This window comes from Scleropages formosus, chromosome 10, assembly GCF_900964775.1.
Source record: "Scleropages formosus chromosome 10, fSclFor1.1, whole genome shotgun sequence".
In the NCBI taxonomy this organism is placed as follows: Eukaryota; Metazoa; Chordata; class Actinopteri; order Osteoglossiformes; family Osteoglossidae; genus Scleropages; species Scleropages formosus.
The window spans coordinates 5,035,214-5,048,363 of NC_041815.1; the positions used below are offsets into that span (position 1 = coordinate 5,035,214).

At 42.2% G+C, this 13,150-nt stretch overlaps 1 protein-coding gene across 4 annotated transcripts; it reads right to left on the reverse strand.

Annotated features, from left to right (window-relative positions):
* Nucleotides 1-330: 330 nt before the first annotated feature.
* On the reverse strand, nucleotides 331-12,213 carry LOC108942019 (arfaptin-2-like). 4 transcript variants are annotated; one of them, XM_018765030.2, is made up of 10 exons: nucleotides 11,962-12,213; nucleotides 10,116-10,221; nucleotides 7,975-8,007; nucleotides 6,781-6,889; nucleotides 5,067-5,129; nucleotides 3,389-3,504; nucleotides 2,947-3,168; nucleotides 2,242-2,399; nucleotides 1,855-2,029; nucleotides 331-1,428 (listed from the first exon to the last, which is right to left on the reverse strand). In XM_018765030.2, exons 2-10 carry the CDS (start codon nucleotides 10,212-10,214, stop codon nucleotides 1,273-1,275), a joined length of 1,131 nt encoding a protein of 376 aa, XP_018620546.2. In that variant the 5' UTR covers nucleotides 10,215-10,221; nucleotides 11,962-12,213; the 3' UTR covers nucleotides 331-1,272. The 4 variants fall into 4 exon arrangements, with proteins under 4 accessions (XP_018620546.2, XP_018620575.2, XP_018620556.2 ...); XM_018765059.2 differs by lacking the exon at nucleotides 11,962-12,213 and adding an exon at nucleotides 11,510-11,653; XM_018765040.2 differs by lacking the exon at nucleotides 7,975-8,007.
* Nucleotides 12,214-13,150: the final 937 nt, after the last annotated feature.

A 13,150-nucleotide genomic window follows, 5' to 3' on the forward strand; every position in this document is an offset into this window, starting at 1 on the left:
CAGAGACCGAATGGCTCACAATAGTGGCCCCTGGCACCCTATACTCCCAAAGCACCTCCCACAGAAGTTCTCGGGGAACATGGTCGCAGGCCTTCTCCAAGTCCACAAAACATGTAGACTGGATTAACTAACTCCGATGCCTCCTCAATTACATTTACATTTATTCATTTAGCAGACGCTTTTGTCCAAAGCAACGTACGTCTCACCAAAAGTACAATTTATGCATTACATTAAGAGAAGGAGACACAGCTGCAGACATTGAAGTCTCAAGCAAACTTAGCTTGTTCCCTACCACTTGCTGCACCGAGGTTCATCAATTATCTGTGAGAGAGTAAAAAGCTGGTCCACTGTTCCACGGCCAGGATGGAATTCGCATTGTTCCTCTTCAAGGTAAGGTTCAACTATCGACCGGAGCCTCTTCTCCAGCACCCCAGCATAGACTTTCCCAGGGAGGCTGAGAAGTGCGAACCCCGATAGTTGGCGCACACTCTGAATGCAGCCTATTAATTAAAGCCATATTGTCCACTGATTGCAGGTTTATAACTCTTTTGTATATTAAGGCTAGTTGTTGTCATTTGAGAATTGTACAATGGACTAAATGATTAGGACATGTAACAACAGGGAAACTGATCAGATGAAAACCAAAATCAAAAGTAAACAGCGTACCTTTATCGTTGTCATAGTGTGAGAACAAGCTCTATAAATGAAAGAAAATAAACAAGGTGATAATGTAAATCAGCCAGAATATTCAGAGAAAAACCTGTTCACTCAGTGACTATAAAATTTCCCAACCAAAGCATAAACGTTGGCCTGGATGTCCATCCATCCATTCATCTTCTATTCCGCTTGTTCTAATAGGGTCGCGGTGACAGTAGGGAAAGCAGAGAGGCCCAGCCACCCCTGTCCCCCCCAACTTCCTCCAGCTCAGCCTGGGGGTGCTTACCTTAATAAGTAATAAAAAAACTGGCCTAAAGATAATTATACTAAGGTCCATGGAATACGTTACATTTCAATGGGTGGGACTAAATGTCTTAAGTTTCTGTTTTCTTAAAATGAATAAGAAAGAAAAAACCTAGAGGAGTGTTGTGGAAGGAGTAAGGAAACACGTCCCTGTTCTACTGAAGTGCATCTACCACAACGGATCCGTCCTGGACTGGCACCTTTTTGGTCCTCCTGCACCTCCGATTTAGATCCTTTTTACCATCAAGTAGTCCATTCTTCTAATCATCCATGTGTTTTAGTCTGCTGAGTCCACTGCAGATCCAAGGCCCACTACTGCTCCTCCAGCCAGGAGGGCTTTCCAGCCCCAGGGGGCTTCAGGTTCACATTGAACTGCTTCAGGGTCTGCTCCAGCTGCTGCTGATTGCCGGCGAAGTAGGCCGAGATAGCATTGTGGAATAGCAGGAGCTGCTTGTGCATCACCTTCACCTGCATGACCAGAGAATCATTCAGACACAATTACGGCAACACCATGGTCAAAACACCCTGAACTGGACACCAGTCCATCTCAGGGTATCCACACGTGCACACACCCATTCACGCACTGCATGCAATTTAGCGTCACCAATCCACCTGAACTGCATGTCATGCTTAGGCACTGTGAAGTGGCAACAGTGGCACCATTCCACCCAAAAACTGAATGAATGAATAAGTGTAAGTGTGTGTGTATGTACTATATAAGAAAATGAAACTAAAAATAAATTATTTGGAAAATGCTTTTCTCTTTGAAAACTACTAATTTTACCACTCATAATGCAAGGAGCCAGCATACCGACTGCCACACTGACTGTTTCAGACAAGGACGGAGCAGGACATACTTTTTACATCAACAGTGCAAATGGCACTTCTAAGTACCTTGTTCTCCTCCAAGAACTTAAGTTTGATGGTGACATCGCTGCGCAGCCTCTCGTACTTGTCCTTGTGGACCTGATACTGCTGCTGTGCTGCCTCGATTCTGGCCAGCGTGACTGCGTCTCTTGGACCCGTGCTCACCTCCTCCAGGTCTGCACGGTAGGCGTCGTACTCAAGCCTGCCGGGCAGGGGATTGGAGGGGAAGTAAATCCCACGCAGAAGCTAATCCCTTTCGCAATCCAGGAAAAACAAGCCCATAAACACGCAACCCTACTGTAAAACCAATGTTTGTTTATGGGTCTCCGGTGTTCTCAGTCGTTGGTAGAGATTTTCGGCACTATCTCAAATGGAGCGTTGCACTAATTCTGCTCAAAAGCAGAGAGCAGTTACCTTGCATTCTCGTACATCTTGACGGTCATGAGGGTGTCCTCCATGGTCTTGTTCACCAAGGTGTTAATGCCAGAAACAAAAAAGTTGATGGCACCCAGCAGGGTCTCCCCATTCTTACACAACAGCTTCTGCGTCTCTGCATTGTATCCAAACTCATCCTGTGCAACAAACACATCTCCTGTACATTACGTTATGCTCTTTCTTAACACACACTTATTTTTAGCAGCTTAATTACATTTTGCCTATTTATGGTGATTGGTTCTTACAGAAATAATCCAGGTTAAGTACCTCACTGAAAAATAGCAAAGCAGTTAATCTACTGGGATTTGAAATGGCTGCCTATGACTGCTTCTGCAAACTCAAAACTCGTCTCATTTTATCAGCACGCAGCTTAATTACATTTTTACATTACATATACAGCTCTGGCCCACGGGCTGCAATGGTGCACAAGGTATATGGGATTTTCCTTGGTACATTTTAGCTTCAGTGTGTGATTACAGTGACAGGCACACAATTTTTGTCAACACTACGTTTTACAATTATTAAATGATTGCTTATCTGACACTTATTGAATCTTGAATCTTAAATCCAAAAGGACTTGTTCTAGTCCACAGTGACTTTTGTATCCTTTTCAAAATCATAAGGCTCAGGATCCGAGGGCCCAGTGGCCAAAGGACTGAAAATACACGATAGCCAGTGCAGTACCTGGAGTTCAGGCGACTTCTGGCTGAGGTCGGCGAAGGTGTCACCCAGGGCATGTTGTGTCTGCACCACGTTATAGAGGTGTGTGCTCAGCGCCCGCGCTAGTCGCAGCACATGCTCATACTTGCGCTTTGTATCATGTAGGAAATCTATCTGTGCCTCTAGCTCGAGGTCCATGGTACGCTGACCCCGGCCAAAGCGCTCCGAGATCATTTGTTTGGTGCACTGCAGAGAACAGAGTGTTAAACATATGACAGCTCAGTTTTTATAGAACACAGCAGTCAGTGCCACAGTGTGTACATTTTTGGATACACCATGAGTTCAGCTGTTTTTTTTTTTTAAACAAACACAACATTGTTGCTAACAAAATGTTCTAAACTGTATAGTCTAGACTGCTACATACGAAATGTTCTGTAGATGAGCATGTGAGGAGGTCTGCATTCACCTTGTAAGTGTTGATGCCCCATTTCTTCATGATATCAAACTTCTCCACAGCCATACCCCGTGGGACCTCCTCAGTACTCATGCAGGGGGTGCTGTTGCTGGGGTGCAGGCCATGCCCTGTGAGGGTGGGGTTAGCAGACATCAGTCACACATGGTAGTATCCGCACGTGTAAAATACACATACTGAAAGAGACTCAATAACGACGCTGTGATATGTTTTGTGCTAGAAACCGCAAATCCTACATTTGAAACCTTGCTGGACTAGATTTGATCTCCTCTACATGGGAGTGTAACAGCTTAAGATAACCTCACATTTTAGCTACAATTTTCCATCTCTTCTGTTATCTGTACAATGAAAAAGTCATGAAGAGAGTATAACACAAGACCGGGGTGACATATACTAGTAAACACACTGAGGAAAAGTGATGTATAATGGGGTATGTTGAAAAATCAGAGACAAGGCAATGAATGCATGGACAAAGTGAGTCGGGTGAGTTGGTACCAGTGCTAAAGGGACCTTGGATGTTTTGAGCCTGAAACGCAAGGCGGCTGGCTGCAGACTGGCTGGAGGAGATTCGAACCCCTCTTGATTTCATACGCAGATCTGAAATGGGTATCGTCCAGGGTTTGTGGGTGGAAGTGAGGAAGGGTGATGAGGGTGAGAGTGAGGTGAGGGCAATGGTGTACCCAGGGAGCGAGAATTTAACATATGTACATATGCGTCGTCGTGACAATGGGTGAAGGGACGGGGAGGGGGGCAGAGGTGAAATGCAGAGGGTGCAGGGTGTACACAGGATATCCACAAGGACACACAAGGAGATGTAAATGGTGAAGGACGGAGAGGTAGGTAGGTTAAGCAGACAGAAAAATGGAGACTGATTATGAAGCGTCCAGAGTAGAAACATGGAAATGATGCACAAAAATATAAGTATGAGACATGGAAAACGGCAATCAGCACCACAAGGCATGCAGGTTCCAGGAAACTGGTACCACATGCTGCAAAAGTGTTATAAGGCTGACCACTGCCACTTGAGAATCTGAGAAACTTGCGCACTCCACAAAAAACTCGACATACAGAGAGGGGGGAAAAAAAAAAAGTTGTGTTTAAAAGATTCAGAAGAAAACAGTGCTAAGTCTAAGGTTTTAGTTCACTAAATGTAAAAACGACTTAAGTCCTGACCGATATTTGCATCTAGTACTAATTTGAGTGACAGTGCTAACAAAACATCGAGCCACTGTTTGTTAGTACTAAAAACACGTGCTACTATACTTTGCCTTTGAACAAACTCCCAAAATGTAAGATACAGGGACTTTTTTCTTAAACTTTGTGCGTATAGTAATGTAACAGGCCTTTATATTCCTGTTTAGAGCAACACCAGTCAGACTCCATTGTTAAAAGAAAACCTCAAGCTCTGTCCACATGCAAACATGCTTTTCGTTTGATATAAGTAGAAATGTCAGTGCTCAGCACTACACGGCATGTCCATCCGCGTTGCAGGGATAGGCTGCAAGAGAATGGGGTTACGGCACAAAATAACACACAGATGTGTCACAAGCAAAAAATATTAATTTCACTGAAAAGCAGAATAGCAGACATAACAGTAAATCCTGGCAAACGGAGAGGTGGAAGGGGAGGGACTGAAAGGAGGAGTATTTTGCAGTGAAAGAAGCGCGGGAACCTTGTCGAGGTGGCGACACTCTTCTTCGGCCCAGATACTCAGGGTTGAAGTGAATAGCAGGCCCTGAGGAGAATCGGTTAGTGAGCAGACCTCAGTGACACCCTGAACCACATTAAAAAAGCTTTGGTTCTTTCAGACCGCTCCATAGGAACGCTGATGTAAGACTAAATTCCAAATAACACCGGCTCTCAAAAAATCTGTGACGATCCCAGGACACAGGTAAGCGTGTACGCCAGTTTCTAAAGCAAGCACAGCTGCATCTTCTAAACAGGATTTGTGAGCCAGAAAGTAATCAGTGCAGTTTACTACAACAGAACTGGGATAAATGAAACAATGAGTCCTATGCAAAGCCGGCTGGCTCCGGAGTCCTGAGCTCAGTCTTGTGGGAAATGAAAAACAGCTGAAAAGGAAGTTTCACAGCTGAGTGAAAAAAAATGACGCAATGCACCAGGAGGTCATTCTGACAGAATATGACGGAATGGCCACACTCGAGTTTTAAAGGACTTGAAATGGGTTTTCTGCACACAGAATCACCTCTTCTGTCACAAAATCTTTAAAAACAGAAAGACAGCCACAGGCATAAAGGTTATGACATTCAGTCAGTCAGTTAGTATGCACTTCAAGTCCTAGGCCATTTATCTCAACGTTCCAAATGCACTCAAACTCATTAAATACTTTCAATCTGAAGTAGTTCTAAAGATGTAAGAAGAAAATCATGGAAAACATTCATTTCTGACAGTAACTGCTTGTATAGCTTTTGAAAGAGAAAAATAAGCAGCATAGTACTTAGAACTGCTGCATTCAAACCCAAAGGACCCAGGCTTCGTTCCCACTTTGTTGCTGTTTTACCCGTAAGCGGGTACTCTACCTTAAACTGCTCCCGTAAAAATGACCCAGCTACATAACATGTGCATTTATTCATTTAGCAGATGCTGTTCTCCAAAGCGGCGTACATCTCAGAGAACAATACAGAAATGAATTAAACCAACCAAAGGAGAAATCTGGATGCAGACGTGCGATTCTGGAGTAGTGTCAGTCACATAACTGGGTTTAAACTGGTATACATTACATAAGGAGCTGCCAACTGTTTTTTTTTAAAAAAATAAACTGAAAACAGTATACATTTATCGAGTACATGGGATATCAGGGGAGAAGTGAGTACATTTAAAGCTTTATATATAAATGGGTAATCATTGTAAGTAGCTTCAAATTGTAAGCTGCTTTGGAGAAAAGCAATAGCTAAATGATGAAAATGTAAGCACTTCCAAATCTCTTATTTTTCAGAACATATGATTTTCTAAAACTCATGTATATATCACAACATTGCAATAATGCCTATGACAATACACACTCCTAATCTTAGAAGTTAGTCGTTATATACGAATAATTCATACGCGTGCACCTCAATTTATAAACACAACCAGAAAGGGACCTGAAAAAGTGTTATTTAATTGGTTATAAGTACAACTACTACATCACGATCAATGAAAGACAAATAATGCAGCCATCCCTCAATTTATTCAGAAGAAAGGGTCAATAAAAGTCAACAAATAGTTACAATGATTACAACTTTGCATCACAATTTATTTAGAAAGCTAAGGAGAATTAACTGTGTTCCAATGAGAAAACAAAATCAGTATTCAAGATACAGAATCACCCTTGTATCTAAGGGAATTGTTCTTTCTCCAGTGTGGCAATCTACCTGTGAGATTACCTTTAATGGAGCTGGTGGGTATGATCGCCTCAGTGGCCCCTCCGTAACCACCTGACACAATGCTGGTCTCGTTGAGGTTGGGACCAGACACCATAACCTGCTGCAAGTCCTGCGGATGGGGAGCAAATTAACCTCAGTAGAAGCAGAACATGAAGGGAAAAATGATCACTAACTTTCTCTTGTATGAGTTCATTTTCAGTACTTCCATTAGTCAGGACTAAATACATCACAGCCTTGAATTCTTCTCTTAGTTTGATAAGAGCTTCCAGAGGACAAGCAAAACTACTTAATGAGACGAGGACCACATTAGCATTTCACACCTTAAGATTTTTTTTTTTTTTTTTTAAACTGATGCAAATCATTCACAATGAAGTCATTCATCTACCACACAAAGCAGTCAAATTGTGTGTGTACAAATGCATTTCATCATCACAGGCACCACATTGTACTTGGTTACAAACACCTTACAGAGAACAATTTACACCTTTACAGATAAGGGGAACGGCTACTCAAAAGCTCACGTTGCTGACAAGTTACCACTGACTGTCACTGCTGCAGGTTTGTGTAGTCGGACATGATTGACTTGATTATCACAATTAACTGCTCAGTATCTGAGTAACATTTTTGTACATTTATTACAATGAAGACAATGTAATATGAAAAACAGGAATACATAAAAATACAAACAAATGCTTTAGAAAAAGAAAACCAAATGCAACACGGAATATGAGAGCCGACAGAGGCAGAAATGTAAGTTACTGAATTACATAATACAGACTATCAAGAAAGGCTTTCAAACTTATACTGTAAGCACAAGCGGATAGTTCACAGAATTTAAACAACTAAACACCTGTGTCCCTAGGGCTGGTTTTGTTTTACAAAAACACAATTTAACAGCAAAATACTGAAATGAATCATCTCATTTAGCAAATAAGCCTTTCTTTATTTTCTGTAATATGATGGCTAATTATTCTATTTAAAACAGTCTGCTGATCAAACCGTGGGATTCTTGATATGGCGTACGTTAAAGAATGAAGAGATGGAAACCAACATAGAAAAGTTTGAATGTAAAGGGATGGAAGCAGTTATTATGAATAACTGTTAGTACACAGATGATATAGCGAGGGAGACACACACGTGCATTCCGCAGGGTGTAAAGACCCCCCACAGGACCCATCACACAGGTACCCCTACCTTCTCATCCAAGCTCCACTGAATCTGCGCTGCCTGCATGAGAGTAAGAAATGAGGCAAGACTGACAAGCAGAAACAAAAGGACCAAGGGATACATCACAAAGCAGAGCTGTTTGGAGCTGCTGCGCTCAGTCGTGGCTAACCAATCGGAAGACACCGTTATTTAACAGCAGTGTTATATGCTGAGCAAATACCATGAAAATTTGTATTGACTGGCACATCCGCATGTTTTCTGTAATACTAAATCAGGAGATGCATCACTATTACACCTTAAAACTAAACTGGCAGCAATTAGGTAAAATAACATTAGAATAAAGTAAGATGCCATCCGAATGAGAGGACTTCTGAAGTCGAGGGTGTTAAACAGAAACTGAGTCAGCTGAAGAAAGAGTTGAAACAGCCAGAAACTTTTACGGTCACAAACTTGTGGCAGAAGCTTGCCGGTTCAGGAACGAAGAGGAATTTTGCTTTAGCACCCTTAAGCAAAGGGATCAGATCCAGAAATCCAGCAAAAATACTCAAATATTGAAGTTGCTTTCGGCAAAAATGTAAATGGACTATAACAACAACAAAGGCAGCAAAAACAATAATAACAACAGCAGCACACATCTGTACAGCAGGCTGAACTGATAAGCTCCTTTCAAACCTTACCCTCCAGACAACCTTTCTACCATGCTTTATCTAAATCTAGACAGGAACTACTTTGCGGAGGAATGGGGGCACACTGGGCCCATTCACACCCATCCATGCCCAGGTGGCCATCTGCCCTGTGCTAAGATCTGCCTTGGCTGACCTCCAGGGAGCCAGCGCTGCTTAGGGTGCGGCCATTTCGAACCAAGAACTCAAAGGCAAATAAAATAAAACAGAAGAAATTATATACACTCCAAAGCATAAGCAAAGAAAGAACTGAGTTTAGCATCAGATTTAGGTCCGGGCAATCAAATTCTTACTGCGTCCTCATTCATTTCTTAATTTCCATTAAATATTATATTGTTACAGTTATTCAAAATGGAAAATATTTTTTGTTTAGATAAAACTTTGCTCTGTATGTTTACCAGGCAAACGGAGTGGAATGATTCATCTTTCCTCCCTTAGGGAGAAGCTAGTCTTTGTTTGACTTGACATAGGGTGGGTCTTTGCCTGAGTCCAAACATGCTGCATCTTAACATCGTTCTCCCGGATATCCGTACTCTAACCATAAAAGCTTCTGGACAAAATACTCATGCTTGTAAAAATATTCTTGCTAGCTAATTTAACAGAAAAATTCCTAAATCAGAATGAGACTGAATACAGACAATGTTTCTAATCAAAGTGTGAAAGTCAGCGCTATTATTTTTGCTTATAATTCAACCACGTAGGAAATAAAAGCACCTTCACCTGATTCTGGACCATTTTCAAGTTCCCTATTATTCACCACTTCAAATCATGATCTTATAGTGCTGAATCCATCAGGTCTTCCAGCACTCCAAGCGCTACTAATAGTTTGGAAAGTGGGTTCACTCATGTCAGTGAGTGTTCCTTTAACCAAGGGACCCCCAATCCAACATGCTATATGGATGTATTTATTTTGTGAACATCTTTCTCCAAAAATTACATAAATTAAGTAGCATCTAACTGACACTTTCGTCAAGGTGAGAATGCTAAGTACCGTACACTAAACTGAGTAAGATAACGTACCCATATATACAGCAATGTAACACATGCATACATGTTCATACATTAAAGGGTAAGAGTGAAACATGTCTTTTGACTACGGGAGGAAAATGGAGAGAACATGCAAACTCCACACAGACAGCTGAATATGAAGCCACATCCAAAACTACAGGTCAGGCCCTACCATTAACCTTGTGCGAAAATTCCAACGTCACATCTATTACTGAATTACTATTCTACAACAGATGGAGTACAACTACACGCTTCTGGATGCAGGGTAATGGTAGGAGCATAAGCAACAAGTTTATATCATTTTCTATGGAACCTTACAGAGGGTGAGTGAAAAAATGCTAAGAATCCCTAAAGTGTGATACTTTTCCTTCATTCTCTTTGTATTGAAGAAGAGCCAAGACTTCCTGTCAGTTTGACGTATTCATGGAATCCGTGGGAAATCGAGCCCCACAGCCATGAGGTGATGGCAACACCGACCTCCTCAAGGCTGGTGTCCTCAGGTAATGTCCCAGCATCTCCGTTGCTGCTGATGGGAATCTCCATGGTGGCTGCCTTGCTCATTATGCTGTCCGTCATGGTGGATCTTTATGCAGGAGAATAAGGGAAAGATGTGCAATCGGGAAAATAAATAAATGTAAAGGTAAAAACAGGAAGTGGGTGCAAGACAGGACTCAACATCTGACAATTAGCTGATGCTTTGCTCCAAAGTGACTTGCATTGCTAAGTTACGTACAATTATTTACCTGTTTATACAGCTAGGTAATTTTACTGGAGCAATTTTTAGGAGCAGTACCTTGCTCAAGGTTACTATAGCTGGAGGTGAGATTCAAACCTGCAACCACTGGGTCTAAAGACAGCAGCTGTAACCATTATGCTACCAACTGTCCTATACGTTAATTCCTTACTTTTTGAAAATTATATTTAACATCATATTTTATTATTATTTTTTTAAATTATATATTTTAAATTTTAAATTATATTTTCACAAGTAACCAATCTCCAGTTTTTGAGTATAAGTGCATTTTAAAAGACATTTCAACCCCCTTAAACCCATAACATTTCAGTTTGAAAATAAGGAAAGAGGGAACAAAAAAAAAACTGTACAAGAATTGATGGAATTTAGACGAACCTACAGTATGCAGTTAAAATTGTGGGAGGGTCACATCTAAGAAATTTGAAAGTAGCTGTTTGAACAAGAACCTTATTACGTATGTAAACAAACAGGAAAAAAGGGGTGAAACATGTTTACAGACAAAGCCTTAAATAGCACAGTAAAAAACCCAGCCAGGATGCCTCCATCACTAGGTAACCTGGAAACGATCACTCGCTACACCCCAACCAGACAGCTACGCTCCTCCACCTATGCCCACTTGGTGGTCCCCTGCACAAAAGGGCCAAAATCAAAAACACAAAGCTTTTCGATTCTGGCTCCGATGTGATGGAATGACCTCCCCCTCTCACTCAGAACTGCTGAATCTCCGTCCACATTTAAAAAGGGTCAAAGTTCTTAACTTCTCCCACGATCTCTTAAGTTCACGTGACGTGTAAATGTTCACGCTCTATAACTTTGAGAACTACTACTGAACAACACATAAACCTTCACACACAGCTACTCGTGCGATGAACATCAGTTCATATGGTGGAAAGTAACTAACTGTACTAGAATCACGCATCTGCATCTAAGTCTTTCGCTCTGCTAATGTAACACACACATGCCATTTGCTATGAGATGTATGTCGCTTTGGAGGTGAATACAAAACAGTGATTTTTTTGTGTGAATGAACTCTTAACACCTAAGTGAATAAACAAGAGTACATGGTTCCCCAAAGGTTGCCTGTTTAAAGATATAAAAAAACGTGCCTCCCACCTACAGGCAGACAATTTGTAACACCTGTGAACAGACGGAACATGATGATGCAGTGTGTCTGAAGGTCCAGTGCGTGGTTTCCTCCGCCGGGCGCTCCGGTTTCCTCCCACACTCTCCAAGACATGCTGTCAGGTTCACCCAGTGTGACCGTGCGTGACAGAGTGTGTTCCACTGTATGGATGAGTGACCCATTGTAAGTAGTATAATCTAGCAGTAAGTCGAAATGTCCCGATGAGCCGTGAGTGACGCGTGTGTGTGTCAGTCGAATACAAAACGACACTGACGACAGGCCGAGCCCCGCAGGGCACAGGCCGCCCGCGGTGCAGCGGAACATTTCGCCACTTCCACCAGTGACTACATAATACTTGGTAGTGGAGAGCAGGTTTTCTTGGAAGAAGGAGTTAGGGCAGCATGCTTGCTAACTTGTAGCTACGAGGCTACTTCAGCTTCGCCTACCTGAAGAGCAGCAGCAGGTTTGCGCGCCGCGCGTTCGACGCGGTGTCTCTACTAGGCGCGCGCGCCGTGAGCGCAGTGCCCACGGGCTGCTGCTCTCGGTGTCTCGTGCTCAGCTGTCTTTCTTCCCGCTCTTTTCATGGCTGCCTTGATGCCCTGGTCCTCCTCCCACTACGATTATTACTACTACTACTACTGCTGCTGCTGCTACTCTCAATAACACGTCCCACTCTCTGTCCTCCCCCTCCGCGGATGCAACGCTGGACGGAAGTGACGACACGCCGCCCTAAGTCCCCGGACCGCCCTGGACCTTTCCTGCATCTTCCCTCGCGATAAGTGCGTCTTACACCGAAACGTCACGTCGCGGGATTTAGAAGAAATGAAGAAACGTCGCTGTTGGACGCCAAGCGCTAAATTTTCTCATTGATCCACAGACGATAAAGAAACAAAATTAAACGCTGTTTTTCAACATCTTGTGTATTTTTTATATCCGAAAAAGTATTTTATATATTATATATTATATTTTTTGCGCTAGTCTGTAGTCAACTGTCTTTTTCTGTCTGATGTATTTGTTTCTTTGCCTCATGTCATGTCTGTGTTCAACTTCACGCACTGTCACTGCGCTCTATATAAAAAATACATTAAATTAAATTGAGGGTTTGATCCCCACCTCCTGTCGTTGTACCATGAGCAAAATATTTACCCCAGATTGCTCCACTAAAATTACCCAGCTGTAAAAATGTGTAAATGACTGTAAGCATGTAATAACAGCGACCTTAACGCTGTAAGTCGCTTTGGAGAAAAGTGTCAGATAAATGTAATATAAAACAGTTGCTACAGCGCTGTGAAAAAACTAGTTTCCCTCCTCCAGATTTATTCTATTATTGCAAATTTATTACATCGAATGTGTTCCAGCCTTCAACTAAAATCTAGTATTAAAGAAAGAACACCTGAGTGGACAAATAGTATTTTTTTTTTAACTTATCTGATGAACTGATATTGAATTACAGGAAGCATTTAGTTGCAGTCATAGCAGCGAAAGGTGACACAGCCAGTAATTAAGCGCAGTTACGGTTTCACGGTGTTGGGTAACCTTGTTCAGTGAGTAAATAAATAAGTAAAAATGTTTTGTCTGCGGGGGTGCGGTGGCGCAGTGGGTTGGACCACACTCCTGCTCTCCGGTGGGTCTGGG